The 20,898-nt window shown below is 40.5% G+C and overlaps 1 protein-coding gene across 3 annotated transcripts in view; it reads left to right on the top strand.

Moving 5' to 3' along the window:
* ssh2a (slingshot protein phosphatase 2a) overlaps window positions 1–20,898 on the top strand; it is a 113,782-nt gene that overhangs the window by 65,529 nt on the left and 27,355 nt on the right. For 2 of the 3 annotated variants that reach the window (XM_052036013.1, XM_052036011.1), the window contains 6 exons: window positions 6,132–6,235; window positions 11,312–11,376; window positions 13,857–13,975; window positions 18,454–18,522; window positions 20,014–20,079; window positions 20,600–20,794. In XM_052036013.1, coding sequence (XP_051891973.1) covers window positions 6,132–6,235; window positions 11,312–11,376; window positions 13,857–13,975; window positions 18,454–18,522; window positions 20,014–20,079; window positions 20,600–20,794 — 618 coding nt within the window. The remainder of the gene's footprint in view (window positions 1–6,131; window positions 6,236–11,311; window positions 11,377–13,856; window positions 13,976–18,453; window positions 18,523–20,013; window positions 20,080–20,599; window positions 20,795–20,898) is intronic. The other variant, XM_052036012.1, reaches the window with a different exon arrangement.

Raw genomic sequence — 20,898 nt, 5'->3', positions numbered from 1 at the left:
ACCGTGAGTGAATTCAACAAAAGTCTTTGGAAAATGCTTTTCCTGTTGAGTGATCAGTTGGCCAATTAAACTCAAAGTACAAAAGTCTGGGAAAACGGAACTTTGATAGAACTCTAAAATTCATGCTGATAATGCATTTGTTAACGCGCTATTTGAGATCTGGTTTAAATTGTGCATTGCTCCAGATGTTTTTTTTTCAGAATTGTTAGGGTGAAGAACATTATATGTTCTAGATTTGCTTTTTCCAGATTTGCATCTTTAAAAAATTTTTAATGGACTTTGTTTCATGTGTATTGGACGTCATTTCTGCTTCTCTGGTTTCAGCCCTTGTACCAAAGAAAGTTTTTCTGTAAACTAGTAATCCAATCTATAAATCATTGGATAACTTTGGTTCATAAATTTAATAAGCCCTTGTGTTTGAAATTCACTTTTTACTGATGGGTTTCCTTGATGCCGACTCCTGAGTAGGATGAATGCGGATGTATTTCAGTGAGATTAAAGAGGCTGCTCTCATTTACTCTTGAGTGGTATTTGTTTGCCTGAAAGCCTGATTGTGAAATTGTTAATAATGGCTGCTTTCAGAGAATTGGCTTTGACACGCTGCTGTACAATGACCTTTAGAAAAAAAGTGTTTAAATGAAAGTGAAGATTGAATAGGTACACTTAACAGTGCAGTAAATTAATTACAATTAAATGAGTGCATTTCATTAGTGCTTTGAGACATACAAAGTCACTTTTTGACATTGAAGATTCATGGTCATTTTCATCACCTTGCCTAACTACAGTCTTAGTTTTATTAAAGTAAAACTATACGTACAGCAAATTGAATTTTAGTGACACACAGGTGCTTGCACACTGAACAATCGAGAAATTCTGCTGGTTTTAATGGTGCACGGTTTTTTTTGTTCACATTAACCACACAAACAGTGAAACAGATCAAATAGAAAGCAGTAGCTTTTCATCCCTTAAAGCCACCAATCATCTGATGGTTTGAAAGTCTTAAAACCCAGAGGTTTCTTGACAGGGTAAAGAGGTTCAGCCCAATTTGTGTTGAAACCAATACTATTTATGTTGAATTTATGAACTTCCCTTTTCTGCTCATTTCAATACTTGTGATTTTCCTTTGTATGCAGTAAACAACCTTTTGGAAGCCCAAAATGCTGTAAATGAAAACTGTATTTTGGCAGTTATTGTTCTTGGGACTGACTTGTTTAATATCATGATATCTGTATATTTTGTGTAAATTATTTATTAAATCCTGTGTATTTGTAAGAAATGTGAACTGAAAAATTGGTATTCAAACCTCATTTTAAGCAACATCTATCATGATGTTCATGTATGTTCATCTCATTTTAAGATGAACTGATAGTTATTCCAGCATATATAATGGATAAATTTTCCACAAAATTCTGCTGCTGCTTTTGTGGTTGGTTGCTTTTTTTTATTCCCGATCAATGTAGCTGAATTAAAATTTCCTAGCTGCTCTGGTGGCATTGGAACTAATCTCTGAACCATGAAAATGGACATCTGAATCATTATTCCAATATCGTAATTATTACAGTACCTACATCCTGAGTCTATGAGGACACTTGCTTGCTTTACCAAATGCATTCAGGATGTTAAATGGGCACCGGTTTGCCGGAGCCTTTTTAGACTAAGAAATCTGTCCTCTCCAAGTTTGATCTATCTGATTGATCCTTTGCTGATTATTATTTGTAAGTACCTCAGTTGTCTATACATTGTGCGAATGCCTTCACCACATGGACTGCTGCAATTCAACGTAGAGGCTTGTATCTCCTCAATGGAGATGGCTAATAAATTTTGACTTTGGTTGCAATGTCTGTGTTCTGTGAAAAGTTGCAGCTGAGTGACTTCCACGTTAGTAATCAAGTTTTGAATGTCACTAATGATTTGTATGTTTATTTTGACTGATAACCTCATTCTTTGAGTGGTTTGGGTAAGAGACCAATTTTTAAAAAAAATTTCTCTGACAAGACTTGGAAGAATTGTGCTAGAAATGAATTCTATTTGGAGTTTATACCATACTTTGCAATTGCTTTAGGGAATTTGAATTGATTAAATGTCTCGAGGCATTAAGGAGAGGAACTTGATGTTTAAATTTTTATGGAATTCTCTGGGCATTTTTTCCTTCAAAGAGGAATTTTTGTTTGGTGTGTGCTGTCATTTCAGCATATTTTTATCTTGGTTAAGTGTATGAAATGGGGAGTGGTAGGCTTCTTGTTGATTAACAAAGTATGCCTGAAACATTGGGGTAAAATCTGCATATAGCTGTTGCTATCCTTACAAGGGTAGCTAGATGTTTTTCTAACTTGGCAGTGCTTTGGGACCGAGACTGACTGATTTCCACTCCAATTATAAGGAGTAGAAGATGCCTGTGTGTGAATTATTTTAAACTAGAGTGGTTAGAGAAGGAATGCAGATGCTGGAATCTAGATGAAAAACACGATGATGCTGTAGGAACTCAGCAGGCCAGGCAGCATCCATGGAGAAAACAGGCAGTCAATGTTTCGGGTCAGGACCCTTCTTCAGGGCTGAAGATAGGAAAAGGGGAAGCCCAATATATAGGAGGGAAAAGCAGAGCAGTGATAGGTAGACAAAAGAGGGGAGGCGGGGTGGGCACAGGGTGGTGACAGGTCGATACAGGTAAGACATAGTGATAGACAGGTGCAGGGGAGGAGGGGAGAGCAGATCCACCGGGGGATGGATAAAACATAAGAAGAGGGGGGAAAAAGGTAAGAAGAGGGCTAGGAAAGGGAAGAAGAAATGAAGCATGTTTAGTGGGGTGGGGATTACATAAAGTGGGAGAATTCAATATTCATGCCGTTAGGCTGCAAGGTTCCAAGACGGAAAACGAGGTGCTGTTTCTCCAGTTTGTGCTTGGAATTCTGGCATTGGAGGAGGTCGAGGACTGTCGTATCAGTGATATTGTGGGAGGGGGAGTTGAAGTGACTGGTAACGGGAAGATGCAGGTCGTGGTTATGGACAGAGTGCAGGTGTTCTGTGAAACAGTCACCTAGTCTACGTTTGGTCTCTCCAGTGTAGAGGAGGCCACACTTGGAGCACAGAATGCAGTAGATGATATTAAGGGAGGTGTAGGTGAATCTGTCTTGCCTGAGAGGACTGTTTGGGTCCCTGGATGGAGGTGATGTAGGGGCAGGTGTTACACCTATGGGAGGGGCAGTGGAAAGTTCCCGGGTAGGAGCGGGATGGGTGGGGGGAGAGGAATGAACGAGGGAGTTACGGAGAGAGCAGTCCCTGAGGAAGGCAGAGAGGGGTGGGGAGGGAAAGATGTGCTTGGTGGTGGGGTCCTGTTGGAGCTGGCGAAAGTGGCAGAGAATGATATGTTGGATACGTAGGCTAGTGGGATGAAATGTGAGGACAAGGCAGGCCCTATCCCTGTTGTGTCTGGGAGAGGTGGGGGTGAAAGCGGAGGTGCGGGAAATAGCAGAGAAACTGGAGTGGTTGTTGCACACCAAATACTACACCATCTTGACATTGGGAGATCTTTGTCTAGTGGCCAGGAGGTCCAGTCTGATTGGAGACCAGGCTCCTCTTTTACTTGGCACTCACATACACACTCTCATTCTCTAAGCACAGATGGACACCCTCTGATCCCACACACCTAGGAGCAAGCATGATCTTGTCTGCATCCTTTTTATTGGCCTTCTCAGCTTGGAGCAATCCACCCCACCTCCAACACTAAACCTAAGAATTGCTGTTCTTTCCAGTCGTCAGAAAACAATTGATTTTTAAGTATGGTAAAAATTCTCTATTAACCATCTTCCCATCTGTCTGGCTTGTTAGGGTCTCAGCCCAACTTTCATTTGCCAGAATCCAGTGGCCACCAAGCTAGGCAATGTTAAATGTGGTAAGTCAGAAGAATAGATCCCTTTTCGATTTCCTTGCAAATTCATAAATCTAATATCACTGACATTGCTTTTGTTTTGGTAAATAGATAGAGGAGAACCTTTTGATGAAGGAATGCAGAATAGGGAAACCTAATTTTAAATCGATATTGGCACAGTTAAGTTTGGGTGGGAGGAAATATTTCTTCACAGAAAGTTAAAGAACCTGGAACTCCCTTTTCCTAAAAGAATGGCTATGGAGTCAACTAAAATGTGCATTTTATGGTAGGAAGAAAGAAATAAAATGGGTAGTCTTTCAAGTAGCTGGTACAGGATCGCATTCCTTTTTCTTTTAAAGCTATTCTAGGCCAAACAGTTTTGGCAATACTTAGAAAATAATTGACCAGATTTTTAACTTTATTTTAACTGCTGTTAGTAATTTGACTGTCATAAGGAGCCAAGTGCCATTATTCTTCTTGTGCACAGCTCTACGAAATTCTGCCATTTGTCAGTGTGCTACAATTTATTTTGGAAAGCACAGATATCTTTTGAAATAGTATATATACAAGAACTCTGTAGGTTTGCATTATTGGAAGGAAATGAAACCTGGTGTGACATCAAAGCTTGAAACTATGCTTTGTAGCCAGTTATATTTCATTGTAATTTAAATTTTAGAATTGCCACTACAATATTGTGATTTGCTAGAGATCCCAAATGTTCATTGTATTATGATGTTGAAGTTCATTGCATTTAAGTGCATTCAAGAATCAAACTTAAATTTGGGAGCTAATGCTCTTGGTAGAGAAATAGTATAAAAATTCTCATATGCTTTATCTGTTGTCATTGTGATTGAGAAAGTGTGTGAAACTGCTTTCTGTAATTTCTTAATCTCGTGAGGAAATGTTGAGTTTCAAGGGCAGCTCGGCTCTTTTATTACCAAAGTTTTTAATATTGTTTTGGTTTTGCAAATAATTCTTTGCTCAAATTTTAAGATACTTGTAATAGATACAGTTTATAAAACATTTTAGTTGTTCCAGTTTCTGGTATGTTAGAGTTAAACTTATCAACTGGACAATTTGTTTTCCAGTACTACATTTAAAATTATCTTTGAAGATGGCTCAGCTTTATATTATTGTCATGTCAATGGACAACATTGCTCCTATGTTATCAGCTCAATAAATATCAATTTGCAAGAAATGAAGCTGGTAGTGAAGTCATTTTTAACTTAATTCATTTTGTAATAATTTCATCTTTGATCCATTTCTAATCGCCGATTCTAATGACTCCTTCCAAGGTTTGGCATTCAATTTCTGATTGTGCGTCTGTGAATAGAGTTCTTTGGGATAAACACTGTACAAAGCAAGTTATTGTGCTGTAGATCTCGTTAATATGCTCAAAGAAAAAAATTGTAATGGGCTGAATCAAATTGAACCAGGCCTGCCATCTGACCTTCAGCCTGTTCCATACTTCTGTGCTGCAATGTACAAGCATGCAAATCTGAAGCACATTGACACGTGCACTGCAGCTACTGCCAGCTAGACGTCAGCGTAATCCTGCCCATTCTCTCCACAATGTTATCAATTCAGTTAGTTTGAAACTCATACTAATATTGTGTGTTTATATAGTCAGTAAGTACATAGTGAGATGGGCATCGAAAGACATTTCAAGACCATAAATTTTCTCAAGTTCCCTTCTCCTAATTCTGTTTCTGTTGCAATACATTTCTGTTGTAACTCCAGTATTCAATAATACTGTGACATAGAAACTATATGTAGTCACGTTAGTGTTTTTCTTGCACTTCACTTTTCTTGCAAATCTCACCCGAGACTCTCTATAATATTGGTATTGGTTTGTCAAATAATTTGTCCAAGCAATAATTTGTCCAAGCAATAATTTGTCCAAGCAATAGGATCAAATCTTTTGGTTTAATCTAGTTGATCATGTTCTCAGCACAGTGTGCATACCAAAGCCAAAATCATAATCTTTGCTCTTTTGCAGTTTTGTGCACATTTTCTGAGAAGAGGTAGTTTAATGTGCTTCTCCTGTAAGTGAAGAATCCATCTGCAGTCTGTTGAAGAGTAATATTGGGATTAGGGAGCAATTCTGCTTTTTATAGATAGCACAAGTATTGTTGACAACTTGTATTGTCTTTATTCATTGTAGTTACAGTACCTGTTTGCATCCACAGTTTATTTTAATAATAAGTTATTTGTTCTGGTATTAATAGTTTAGTTTGTCTTACTTCAATTATCTTTTTCTTCACAGCATAAGTGAGAGCTTCCTGACTGTAAAGGGTGCTGCTTTATTCCTGCCTCGAGGAAATGGCTCAACTGCATCTAGAATCAATCATCGGCGCAATAAGCATGCTGGTGAGGAAATTGGTGACCCATGTTTTTAAGGTGGAATTGCAACGAAGCCGAAGTTTAAAAACAAACCCAGGAAAATGAATATAAGTTAGCAAAGCTGATGTAGTTTTTTTTGTCTCTTATAATGAAAGGGAAGGAGGTTATTGGGTAGATGCCAGCTCTCTGAGAGTAATCCCATTAGTCCCAATTCCCCCTCTCCTTATTTCCCTATACTCTTACAACTTTCCTCTCTCATATGCCCATTGATTTTTTTTTCCCTCTGGTTCTTTTTTGTATTAATCTACACTAAGTGGTAATTTGCAGCAGCCAATTAACCTACTGGTACATTTTTGGGATGTGGGGGCAAAGTCGAACACCCGCAGGGACCTGACATGGTGATGGAGAAAACATGCAAACTCTGCGCATGTGCACAGAACTAGAGATCGGAATCAATCCTGGGTCTTCAAACTTGTGAGGCAGCAGCACTAACTACTGTATCATGGTACTGTAAAGTAACTTTCAGTCATAATGTATTGTTACATTACTGAGTCCAATTCCAAAATTGCAATGTGCTTTCATGGAAGCTTTGTGAACATTCTCCAAGTAGTTGAAAATAAAATAAATCCTAATTAATTGTATTTAATTTGCTCATGTTGAAACTACTGTTAGTGGAAGTCGTTTGGGTTGATTACAGGCAAAGCTGTGTTTCTTGAGGCTGAAAAAGAAGTAAACGTACTTCTGCTTATAAGCATAAGGGCACCATGAGAATTTTGACTGCGGTACAAATACTGTAGGTACATGCCAGTGAGTTTGCAAGATTTTTATCTGGTTTGGTCATCTCCCTGTATTGCAACATACAGATTGGCCAAGACTCTTCCTTTGAAAGGATTTTGATGACTTTGTGGTAAGTTCTGTTTAATTCAAAATAGAGTTCATTTGTCATATGCACAAGTACATGTATGGACAGATGCAATGAAAAACTTGCAGCAGCATCATAGGCATTTAGCATCAAATAAGCAGCATTCACAAGAAAAACATAAATTACACAATTTTTACAAGAATAAAACAATTAGAATAAAAAACAAGTCCATTTTAGTGCAAAGTGATCAGAGTGCTCATAATGTTGCTAAACTGTAGTGGTGATTAGGGTTCTGCAGAACCGTGCCTTGAAGCTTTATTGACTACATCCCCAGTGAATGCAACCTACCCATTTTAGGAAATGAAGTTTTATCAGCAGTATATCTTTTATTGACAGGGTTGTTATTCCTTACAACTTGCATGGGGATATATTAAATGGGAGCCGAATTTGCCCCTTGAACCTGACCTGTATCTTAATATGATCATGGTTGATCTTTGTTATTTTCTTCCCTTTTCTCTACATAGCTTGAATCAGTTAGCATCCAAAAATCAATTGATCTTAGTCTTGTATATTTAACAAATGAACGTCAGTAACATCAGGGGAAGGTATTCCAGAAATTAACCACCTCCGGAGAGAAGCAGTTGCTCCCAAACTTGGTTGTTGATGGCTGATCCCCATTTTGAGATTCTGACCCTCCCCCTCCCAGTTCTAACCCCGAGGAAACACAGCTCTGTACCTGCTTCAGTTTAAAAAAAAGGTCCATCGTAGCGGTTGCTACCGCGGAATAAAACAAGACTCTACTCGGAGGATTGCCAAACAGAACTGGTTTATTTTCCCACCTTGCGCGGGCCCTTTAAGGGAGAATGTTCCCGCCCAAAACAACCGGCAATGACGTAAGTCCTACGTCATCAGGACTTTCCCGCGCGCGGGTTCTCCCCGTCGCTCGGAAAGACGAGGCCCGCCGCCATCTTGGGCCTCGTCGCTCCGACGCCGCGCGACCCGACTGCCGAGCCGGTTCGCCCGACTAGACGGTGAGTCGCCACACAACCCCCCCCCCCCCCCCCAGAACCGGCGAGACAGTCCCCAATGTCCGTGGGCTGTGCCAACTGCTGCTTAGGGGGGCGGCCTCTGCGTCGCGGCGTGGCAACCTCGACAGGCTGTTGCAGATCCAAATGGGCCGGTTTGAGGCGGTCCGCCGTGAAAACCTGTTCCCTGCCTCCAATGTCCAAAATAAAAGTGGATCCGTTATTCCGTATGACTCGGAACGGTCCCTCATATGGTCGTTGCAATGGCGCCCGAGGTGTGCCCCTGCGAACAAAAACAAACTTACAGTCCCGTAGTTCCTTGGGCTGGCAGGATGGGGCTTGACCGTGCCGTGAGGTGGGAATCGGGGCCAAGGTGCCAAGCTTCTCGTGCAGTCTTTGTAGGACTGCTAGGTGTTGTTCCCCTTGGTTCTGAAGGGCAGGTATGAAATCCCCGGGGACAACTAGTGGCGCCCCGTATACAAGCTCAGCTGACGAAGTGCGGAGGTCTTCCTTGGGGGCAGTGCGTATGCCGAGCAGGACCCAAGGCAGCTCGTCAACCCAGTTAGGACCCTTCAGGCGGGCCATCAAGGCCGATTTCAGATGGCGGTGAAAACGTTCCACCAACCCGTTTGATTGAGGATGGTAGGCCGTGGTGGTGTGCAGCTGCGTCCCTAGCAGGTTCGCTAATGCAGCCCAGAGACTGGAAGTGAATTGGGTGCCTCTGTCTGAAGTGATGTGGGCCGGAACGCCAAAACGTGAGACACAAGTTGTGAGCAGCACCTGGGCGCAGGAATCAGTTGTGATGTCAGTCAGGGGGGTTGCCTCAGGCCACCTCGTGAACTGGTCCACGATGGTAAGGAGGTACCGGGCTCCTCTTGAAACTGACAGAGGGCCCACGAGGTCGACGTGTATGTGGTCGAACCTCCTACGGGTAGGCTCGAACTGCTGTGGTGGGACCTTGGTGTGTCGCTGGATTTTTGACGTCTGGCAGTGCGGACAAGTCCTGGCCCACTCACTGACCTGTTTGCGCAGGCCATGCCAGACAAACTTGCTGGTGACCAGTCGGACAGTAGATCTGATGGACGGGTGCGCCAACCCATGTACCGAGTCAAAAACGCGTCTCCGCCAGGCTGCAGGGACTATAGGGCGGGGCTGACCAGTCGCAACGTCGCAAAGTAGGGTCCGCTGACCTGGACCAACCAAGAAATCTCGGAGCTGCAGACCCGAGACTGCGGTTCTGTAGCTGGGCAGTTCGTCGTCGGCTTGCTGTGCGTCAGCTAGGGCCGTGTAGTCGACACCCAAGGATAGGTTGTGGATGGCTGGTCTGGAAAGTGCATCAGCAACGACATTATCCTTTCCGGAGACATGTTGGATGTCAGTTGTGAACTCGGAAATGTAGGATAAATGTCTCTGCTGACGAGCTGACCAGGGATCGGAGACTTTGGAGAAGGCAAAGGACAGAGGCTTATGATCGGTGAAAGCGGTGAAAGGCCTGCCTTCTAGAAAGTATCGGAAATGCCGGACTGCCAGATACAGTGCTAGAAGTTCCCGATCAAAAGCGCTGTACTTCAGTTCGGGCGGTCTAAGGTGCTTGCTGAAAAATGCTAAGGGTTGCCAGCGGCCTTCGAGTAGCTGTTCCAGTACCCCACCCACCGCGGTGTTGGACGCGTCTACCGTGAGGGCAGTCGGGACATCAGTCCTGGGGTGTACCAGCATCGTGGCGCCTGCCAGGGCGTCTTTGGCCTTAACGAAAGCAGCCGCAGCCTCGTCAGTCCAGGTGATGTCATCAGGGAGCTGTTCGAGGAAGGCCTGTTCGAACATCAGGCATGGCTTGTGTCCCTCAGCCAATGCCAGCATCTCATTCATTAGGGCGGATGGGGATCTGTCGCCCAGGCCATCCAGATGAAGCAGGCGGGCGGCGCGCTCACGACGGGAGAGGCCGAAGGTACGGATCAAAAGGTCTTTGAAAGCCGGGTACTTATCTTCCTCCGGAGGCGACTGGATGAAGTCTCCAACCTGGGCGGCTGTCTCCTGGTCCAGAGAGCTAACCACATGGTAGTACTTCATGGAGTCAGAGGTGATCTGCCGAAGCTGGAATTGCGCTTCGGCCTGGTCAAACCAGACGCTGGGCCGAAGTGTCCAAAAGGTGGGCAGCTTGAGGGCCACTGCGTTGGCTGCTGCGCTGTCGTCCATTTCGCGGGTCCAAAAGCCGTTTGGACAGTCAGGGTCACCAATGTAGCGGTTGCTACCGCGGAATAAAACAAGACTCGGAGGATTGCCAAACAGAACTGGTTTATTTTCCCGCCTTGCGCGGGCCCTTTAAGGGAGAATGTTCCCGCCCAAAACAACCGGCAATGACGTAAGTCCTACGTCATCAGGACTTTCCCGCGCGCGGGTTCTCCCTGTCGCTCAGAAAGACGAGGCCCGCCGCCATCTTGGGCCTCGTCGCTCCGACGCCGCGCAACCCGACTGCTGAGCCGGTTCGCCCGACTAGATGGTGAGTCGCCACACCATGCACTTTTTTTTTGAGATCAGCTTTTATTTTTCCAAATTTCAGGAAGTGTACAGCTCAATCTCCCCTCATAAGATGGGCCATCCTCCCCACTCTCTCCATCCACTGTCTTCTGTCCTTTCCACATTTCAATAGAACAATTTTATTAGTCCCATTCTCCTGTAACTTATTTTCTCTTGTATGCCCACCAGCTCCCCTTTTTGGCATTTACCTACTCTAAGGTTATATCAGTATTCCCTAAAGCCTTTGGTTTGGTACATATAATGTTTAATTTATGGGACATTTAGTTTAAGTGGGTTGAAATATTTTGTGTTCAGTAAGGTTACAATATAGCTTGAAGAAACATAGGCTTCATTTAGACGATCAAAGATGGGAAGCAAAACTCAATATTATCATTGTGGCATCCAGGTTTTGGTAAATGTCTACTGGCAAGAAATGATAATGATAACTGCAGGACACTTTTATCCTTTCTGGTCCCCTAATTTGCTATACACAATGGCAAGTGATCATGACCAGTAGAACAGTGTAACATATGAAATGTCGTCCATCTCCAAATGGGAAATCTGCACAACTAGGCTAGTGCCACAAAGTCCCACATTGCCATATAAAGCAACATCAGTAACTATTTATAAAATTCAATTAACTATTATAAATACTAATCACAAGTTACACTTGTCTAATTCAAGGTTTTTTTTTAAAAAAAGGTGACCTTCAACAGCACCTGCAAGCAATGTTCACTCTTCTTAGACCTGAAGACAACATTCGACTGGTGAGTTAATCAAACATTTGCATGTTCTTTTGCCTTTTTCACTTTTGTGTATTAATTTGGATTTTATGCTCGGGGCTGTACTTCTGGCAAAACCAGAGGAATATTACAAGTAATTACTTGTGGTTTCCTGGTCCATGTAACATTAAATAGGGTGAGTCCTTAGTTAATTCTGATAGTTCCTCATGCTTCATTTCTGTGAAATCACTGCCCACTTCTCCTTCTTCCCTTTAGATGATGAGGTGTGAGGGTGTGAAATGAGTTTTAGTGAGTCCTTGATTAAAGAGTTGAAAAGATACCAAGTCAGAAATTCTTTTACTGCTGACCCAGCAGTGGTTGAGCTTGCCTGTCATGCAGTTTCAGGAAGCAGTAAGGAAACAAACTAAACATTGGTCTTTATTGCAAGAGGATTTGAGTACAAAGTAGAGATGACTTTTTCCAGTTATGTAGGTCCCTGGTGAAACTGCATCTGGAATACTTGGTGCTGTTCTGGCCTCCCTACCTCAGGAAAGATGCATGTTGAATAGAGAAAGTGCAGCAAAGGTTCACCAGGTTGATTCCTCAGATGGATAATTTGTGTAAGGAAGGATTAAGCAAACTGGGCCTATACTGTCTGAATTTAGAAGAATGAGAAGTGATCTCATTGAAATGTATGCAATTCTTAAGGGGCTGGCTAAGCTGGATGCAGAGTTAAAGTTTCGTCTTGCTGGTATGTCTAGAACCAGGAGTTATTGTGTCAAGATAAGGGATCAACCATTTGGGACAGATGAGAAATTTCTTAACGCAGAAGTGGTTAATCTTCTGCTTCAGTGTTTGAGGGCTAGGGAGTCTTTGTTGCTGAGTACATTATCAGACAGATCTGTAAACTTTTTAACCTTAAAGGAATTGAGGGATATAGGAGCAGTTCAGGGAAGTTGTGCTAAGATAAAAGATCAGCCATGATCTCAATGAATTTCAGAGCAGGCACGTCTTCCAGCTTCTATTTCTTATTTTGCATCAATGCAGCAACAACTTGCTAACTTGCAAAATTTAGAAGTATGAGGGAGATTTGAAATATGGTATAATTTCTGTCTCCATGCAGTCAGGACAAGATCAGTGTTGTCAAGTTAATAAATCTCTATCTTGCTTCATTTTACTGAGGGATGGCTGTAGCAAGACTTGAGAGAGTTAAGAGCAAGAAAGACAATCAGACTAAGAAGGATGCCCTGTGGAGCATAACTTGCTGCCCTTGTTTCCATACAGAGGCCACCCCTTTTAAATGTGATTGGTCTAATTTGCTCCTCTTAAACATGCAGCATATGCTTTGTTATTGGTCATGAGTAGTTAAAAATATCCTTTATTGCTGTACAGATGTTTAGGAAGTTTGCTTTGCCACTGCTCCTGAGAAAACTAAATGCAGCTCACAATAAGTCTTGTGATGTGGCAGATGTTTAGGTGCTTTGGCTGCCAAGTCTTTTTGTGCTTATTCTACTGACAGAATATTTGGGTGTATTTTACAGTTTGGAGGTGGGGGGTAGTAATCATATATCTTTCCCTTTTCTGTCACCTCCCCTACTACAAAACTTCCCCTGATAATTAAAGCCCATGGGAACACAGATGGGATTCCAGAAGTCCGTTCTTCCTCCTAGTTCTATAAAGATGCAATGTTTTCAGCACTTGTTTTCTCCAACAAAGTCACCTGAGCATGGAGCACATCCCAATCAATCAGCAGTTAAATTGCAATTGCAATTCCAATGACATTCCCTGCCCAGGTAGGTGCTTTGAGATGGGAATAGGGTGGCAATCGAGAGGAACTGTGGGCAAACAACGTGGTAGGTTTTTGGAGGCAATTTTACATTTATGGCTGCCCTTTTTCAGGCGGTACTACATTAACACCACCCTTGTTTCTGGATATTTTCCAGATCAACTTCAGGGTTGTGATCATGTCTGTAAATTTATTCTTGCAGTTCCCCTACCAAAATTGAAAGCAAACTTGAGACAGGTTAGTTTTACAAATGCTTTCATATTTACTGAACAGTATAACTGATGTATTAAAGTTTTAACTATAGTTCAGAGCATATGAACTTCAGTGTAATGCCCCTATTTGTCAATGGCATAGTGATCAAAATCTGTTTGATTTTAACAGGAAAATTTACCACTGTTTTCTAGATGTGTTACAATAATGAAGCCAGTTAAAGGATGGTATAAAAGGCCATAACTTTTAACATGGAAGCAGAAGTGGGCCCTTTAGCCCCTCAAGCCTGTTCCAATAGTCAGTGAGGTTAGGAGGAAAGTATAGTGTAAGAAGGAATAGCTTCTGCAAATATTACTAAGTAAACTCAGATGGAATTGCACAAGAACAGCTTTGTTTTATAACAGGGTGACTTTGGCATTCACTCATTGCTTGAAAATATGTTTTATTTAGATGAACACTGACATGTAAATGTTAATTTTCATCAAATATTAAAATAACTTTTAAGTAACTTTCTTTTGAAAAATTTCAGGCAGTACGGTTGGAAAGTGCATACATAGATCTCACTAGGTACATGGTGGTGGTTTCCACCAATGGCAGACAAGATACAGAAGAAAGTATTGTTTTAGGAATGGATTTCTTCAAAGATAGGTAAGGCTGTTACTTCTCTTAACCAGTTTGTTTTCTTAAAAGGAAAAATAGCTTGACTCCTTGTGAGTACTTAAAAGTTAAATTTTGAATTATGAAATGTATGGAATGAAGGTTTAAGATAGCTTGATAATCAACTTGCTCTCACATAATGGCATCTGAACTGTTTGTTGGAGGTCCTACTGTCAAACTGACAACTGGTGGAATCCTTGTTACAATTAATCTATTCACGCTGGGATTGTTTCTTTTGTTTGGAATACAGAGTTTTGTAGTAAAATTATTTGTTGGGCAATGGTTTTTATCTTTGTTAACTTGACTGGCATGTCCTGTTTGGTCTTGACCATCATTGGATCATTTTCATTTCCACTTTTTTTAAGTTAGTATCTCTGATTAATACACTGTAACTTATCCTGTATATTAAAAAATAAAGTTCTAGACTTACATAATTTGGGATCAAGTGAAAATGATTTCAGCTTGATTTTTGGTCACTCTCAAACAGTGCTTTGTTCTTATCTACTCTGCTTGAGTTCCTCGGTACAGCCAATGTACACTCGTGTATTAGTTGAGGATTTTGCGTTACTTGTATAGCCAATTATTCAATGTTTCTCATGTTGCAAGAAAAATACTGACGTGATTAACTATTTTCAAATAATGGCAGCGTGCAGCAATAGCTGAATTGTGCTGACTTTTGCTGGTTGTTCCAGTCAAACCTGCTGGTGTTCAGCCATTGAAACAGAAGTTAGTTATTGGATTCACTGTTCAGGACTACTGATGGTTCATTGTGCCACTAGACTGCACATGCAGTCCAGCAGAAGAGCTCAATCTTGCTGGGACCTGGGAATCCCCTTTCTGATCTGAGACCCCATTTGATTTCAATGAACCATGTAGAACAAGGGATAAGGAATGTAGTTTTATTTTCAGTGTTTTATTTTAAGTATTTCAGGGTTTATGTGCATGTCTATGATGTCAAAGATATTTAAAAACCTTAAATCCGATTACAAGTGGCATAGCCCTGCCCAGCTTTTCTTGCTGTAAGAGGCTCAGGGGTGTTACTGGGCTTGCATTCCCTTACCCGTCCACCTGAGCTCCTGTCATTTTCCAGACTGGTATACAGAGAACCGTGAGAAATGCCACTGCATCTGATGAAGGTCATTGCAGGCAGTAATTCCAAGTTAGGGAGTGGGGGCTGAGTCAGCACCCATTAAACATAGATTACCAAAAAAAAACTTCCAAAATGCATAGTGAAGAAATGTAACTCTGTGTGATAATACTGTAACCACTTAAAATAGTCTTGGATATATATGGAACTAGAGCAGAATTTCTTTTGTAATATAGTTTCGATATGAGCCTTAGAATTGACAAAGTTCTAATACTCTACAGTAGAACTTATTAAAAAAAATTACTTGAAATATCTCAAACAATTGATAGAAATCAGAAATCTTTTTCTCTTTGGAATTAAACACATTAGTTAAGAAATAATGCTTGGCATTACCTATTAATATTTAGCTTTGCCATATCATCTCTGGTTCCCTGTACATTTATAGCATTTTATTGTCAATAGGCAAGTAGAAACTTTGATCAGTAATGGCCCATGGATGCATTTAGTTTTTTTAAAGACATTCCTGCTGTAGTTTGCCAAAATGACGATGCAGAATTTTTTAAGCCAGATCTAATGAAAGTGCAAATGACCAGCATTGAATCTGTTGGGTTCATGCTGATGACTGTCTGCTTGTTGTTATGTAAACAAGACAACTTGTGTTTTCTAGTTTCCTATTTGAGGATGGCGATTCTTGAGTGTCATTCTGTTGCATGTTGCATTTTGAAATTCCTTGAAGCATGTGGCTGGGGAAGACCTAAGAATAACTCATGATCAGGGGAAGCTTTTTTTAAAAGCTTTCCATGAGATCATTTTGTGCAGTCAACACAAGTTATTTGTGTTAACTGTCTCCCAGAGCATTTCAGTAATTCATCCAAGCGTTGCAAAGTATTGATCAGAATAAACTGCTCCTGAAATCTGAACTGCACAATTAATAGCCTATTTGTTAAATTTTACATAATTTGAGAATTTAACAAATAACTGTTGTTACACCCTTTTTGGTAAGCTAGCTGAAACATTTTCTGCATGCTGCAAATATCTAAATTCAATATTGTATCCACACCTGTTTCTGTACTGCCTGGTTGATGTTAGGTGAACTACGAAAGATGAAATTTGTTACTCTCTCGGAGCAGTAGCGCTCTATGAAAATTGAAGTTTGCTCAGAGCTCATGTATTTTCTTTGACAGAATTATTAGCAGATAAATGGCTGACTTTTGTTTTTAAGCTAAATAACACACTTTATTTGTCCTGCAAAGCACACGTTTATCCTTGTGTACAGTTTATCTCTGCAAGGAGATTTTTATATTGGAGGATCCAGACACTTCCACTGTGACAAACAGATATCAAGTTCCAAATCCTTGCATGGTGCTTCAACTGCAAGATGTGTCTGCTGCTGCCTGTACTGATATTTGGATGGCATAGAAATGGATTCCATTTAGTGGTTGTAGTTACACGATTAAGGCTCATGACGATTGTTGATTCAAGCCCCCAATTTGACTTGCATTATCCAATGTGGCATTTAACATTCATTGAAGTAGAATCTATAAAACTGTAGCCATTTCAAAGAACTCACAATAATAGAAAAGAAAGTATATTAATTTCCAAATGTAAATCTTGAATCATACAATCTTAAAAATAATATCTTTATTTAAAAATCCAATTCTTTCAAATATGCCACTGTTTAACTCAGTGGAACAGTGCAATTTTTCCAAAAAAATCTTTCTAACACTGATCCTTTTTAGTTTGTATATGTCTTCTTTAACAGAAGGTTATAGAATGTAGGCCATGCAGTTTTGCCCCAAGCAGGGGGTGATGCTGCTCCACTAGCAACAATCTGCTGGAGGAACTCGATGGATGAAAGCATTGTTGGAGGGAAACTGGTTGGATCTTTGTTACAGAAAGAAGCAGAGGACTTTAAGACCTTTCTGATGGGGATGGAGATGTATAAAGACTAAACATCCATAGTGACGATGAGTTGGTGGGGGACTGGGAATCAGAAATTGCCAAAATGTTGGCGGGCATGCGAGGTATCCCAAATGTAGGTGGGAAGGGACTGGATAAAGAGACAGGATAGAGTCAAGATATGAGGAGGTAAGTTTAGTGGGGCAAGAGCAGGCATAAACAATGGGCATACCAGTGCAGTCCTGTTTGTGGATCTTGGGTAAGAGGTAGAAGTGGGAAGTGCGGGATTGGGGCTGTGGGAGGGAGATCTCCAGATGTGACAGTGTGGCAAACAGTGGCCTGGTGTTTGTTGGTGGGGCCTTACCAAGGGTAGGTATGAGGAGGTATCTGAAAGCTGCCGTCTGGCCTCTACAAGATAGTGGTCAGTGTGACAGACTACAATGGCAGTCCCCTTGTCTGTGGGTTTGATGACTAAGTTGGAATTGAAGCAAAGTGAATGGAGTGCTGCGTGTTTGGAGGGAGTGAGGTTAGAGTGGGTGAGGGGTACGGAGAAGTCTTGGCAGTAGATTGTTTTATTTTGCTCCCGATTCCCGCATCTACAGTCTCTTGTATCTCCATGCTGCTCCACCACTTGCTGCAATTTCCATAGTATTTACAAGAAACATAAAATTAATAATTTTCTGATCCAACAACAATATATGTTTTAAGTCTGGATAGAATCTGACTGGGAAAGGAACTTGGTGTTCTCATAATTATATGTGGGGTGTCAGTGATAGCAGTTTTGTATATTCAACACTCAGACTTTGATCAATTGTGCTGGCTTAAACTTCATGAAGAACAACATGAAATTCTTTAGGTCTTTAATTCTTTTAAAATTGCGTACTAAGTAATTGTTACTTTTATTTATCTTCTGTCACTCAGTTCTGTTAGTGTATTTCAAAAAAGACCTGTCTTAGAAATGTAATTGTTTGAAAATGCAACCTACCCTGATTTTCTTTTTGTAGGCTTGACCCACAATGTTGATTTTGTTTCTTTGCCCACTGATGTTGCTTCATCTACTGAGTGCTTCCAACATTCTATTTTTGTTTTAGGTTTCCAGCATCTGCATTTTTTTTGCTCCTATCTGACCTTCTCTAAATCCTGTGGGGTTTAGAGAGAGAAAGCAAAGGGGTCTTTTTCTCCCCTTCACTTGAGAAATTTTTGTGTGAAAGGATGTCGGGGGAGAGAAGAAAAATCCTATGGGGGAAGCGCTAGTTAAACTAAACTAATTTGCTTTCATTTATAAGCAAGGACATTTGGCATCACTGGCTTATTTCTTGTTACTTTGAATATGTTTTCCACTTTTCCTGAATGAACTTGAACTGGGTACAGTCTGTAGTTTTATTGATTGCCTTCTCTGTAATAGTTCACTGCAGATTGCTTTGCACCAATATCTTAAAATGTACTGAAACAATACTAATTTTAGATTATGTTATCTCTGCAGTAGTACTTGCACAATGGGCCTGGTTCTTCCATTATGGAGTGACACATTGATCCATTTGGATGGAGATGGGTGAGTACACTTGGTACCCAATGTATAATCTCACATTGTAAAACCTTGGGAACTCAGTACTAAATGTCAAATAAAAGTTTTCTCATTCCAAGACACTGCCTTCAAGCCAACAAAGTCATTTGTTATTAGTGAAAAGGAGAATATCAGAGGCAAAATGTGAAAAATCAGTCTGGATTTTTGCCTTCGCCAATCATGCATGATGGAAGTCTGTGTCAACACTGACATCAGAAACTATTTTGGTTCTAATTGTTTTCATCAACATCTAAGACATTATTTCCCATCTTCTCATAAACAGAATTTTTCAGAATAAAACCACTAGGCCTAAGTAAACCATTATTTTTATAAACAGATCAGCCATTCAACCCCCTATCTTTTGGTATCTCAAATCTATTTTTATTTCCAGCTTTAAATAGTATGATTAAATAGCCAATTAGACAGAGTATTAAAATGTTAACCCAGTTTGAACCTCGTTTTTAGGCAAAGTGTTACTTTCTGTTGCTAATAGTTCTGATGAAAGGTTGAACTGAATTGTTAATTCTGTATTTCTTTCCACATATTTTGCCTGACCTGAGTATTTCTTGCACTTTTTCTTCTGTTTTTACTTACTGAATTTGAAATAAGTGACTTCATTGGCACATAAGTAGTAAAAAAAAACTAGCAAATTTATTTTCTTTTGACTAGTGTTGCTTAACAAATGTGTAGATAACGCGGCATCACGTTACGGAAAACAGTGACATGGGATGTTTATTAAGAACACAATTTCCCCTGTCAAAGGTGACCCTGAGCTTCTCGCTGCCTATCATGTTAACTCTCCGTCTCATTCCTGTCCATCCTTCTGTTTCTCTCCACAAATGCTGCCTGACCTTCTGAGGATCCCCAGCTTTTCTCTTCTTGCATTTCTGAACTCTCAGAGCATTTTCATAATTGCTGTTGGTTTAGGAACTTGAACACTATCAAGTGAAGTCCATTGCCCATCACAATAAAATCTGTCCTATTGCTATGTGACAATTATGACATAATTGCCACCAGTAGAATTTAAGAGCTTTTTGACAGTAAGCAACTCAACTGCTCTGTATTAGCCTCTTGTTCTACTACTTGGCATTTAATCAGTCATTTGTTTCGCCTTGTATAATTCCAATAAATGGAAGTTTCATCCAAAGTAGTAGTGGTAATATAAATTGTTATTTGTTTTCTTTCCAAATAAAAGCATTCTGTAATTAACTTAACAGTCTGATTCACCAGAAGCTTGCAATACCTTTCTCTCACTTTGCTTGCACCCACATGCTTCTGTTCTTTCTCTTTTCTCTTCTCTCTCCCCTCCCTTCTCAAATTTATGTTTGAAATATTTACTAGCTGTTTCCTGTTTCTTGTAGATTAGGATCTTTCTGTGTAGAGCTTGTGGATGCACAATAGTGCAACAGCATTTTTAGTTGCACCTAGTCTGTTATATTTGCTGATAACTTTATTTTTCCTTTTGATTTCACACCCAAGTGGGTTCAGTGTGTCAACAGTGAACAGAATTCACATCTTCAAGCCTGTGTCCGTACAAGCAATGTGGTAAGAATTTTTGTGACATTATGCTATTTACCTGCACTTTTTTCTAGAAACTGTTTATTAATGCTCTTTCAGCTAATAGGTGACCTTGCATTCTGAAATAACATGCAAATGATAATAAAGCAGTTACATAACTTTTCGTGGCCATTGAAAGAGTGATGGTGCAGGAGGTAAATGTAGCAATAACCAATGAGCCCTGCTAGTTTGGTTGTGAGACAGTCTGTAATTAGTACAAATAAAGACCAGACATTGCTGTTCTCTTTGGAAGTCACCCATGTTCTGAAAGATGTTATGTCTATTTGATGGTTTCCTCTATTGGCATCATTATAAAATCTGAATAAATGAAAAATGATTTAATCATTCTAAAATCAATGAAGGTGTGCTTTGCTCGATATTGACAGATGTGTACATATTAAACTTATGCATTATCCCTGTTGGTAAAAAATAGCCTCATTTATTCAACAGATCAGTTTTCAGGAAACAATTTCTGAGGTGTGACTGTGGATTATTTTTTATTTTTCAGGTCTGCTTTACAGAGTTTACACAAAGCCTGTGAGATTGCCAGGACACACAATTACTACCCTGGGAGTCTGTACCTAACATGGATTAGTTATTATGAGAGTCGCATCAACTCCAACCAGAGTTTCATTAATGAGTGGAATGCAATGCAGGATCTGCAGTCTCATCGCTCTGATTCACCTGTCCTCTTTACTGATGTGTATGTACATGGTCTATTACTACACTTTTATCATTGAACATCCTTTAAATATCTTTTTATTCCTGTTGGGAAATATTAGACTCCACTTGATTTAATTAAACCAT

Source organism: Pristis pectinata, chromosome 21, assembly GCF_009764475.1.
Source record: "Pristis pectinata isolate sPriPec2 chromosome 21, sPriPec2.1.pri, whole genome shotgun sequence".
Lineage (NCBI taxonomy): Eukaryota > Metazoa > Chordata > Chondrichthyes > Rhinopristiformes > Pristidae > Pristis > Pristis pectinata.
Note: the sequence above shows the minus strand (reverse complement) of the source record. Positions and strands in the feature narration are given on the sequence as shown.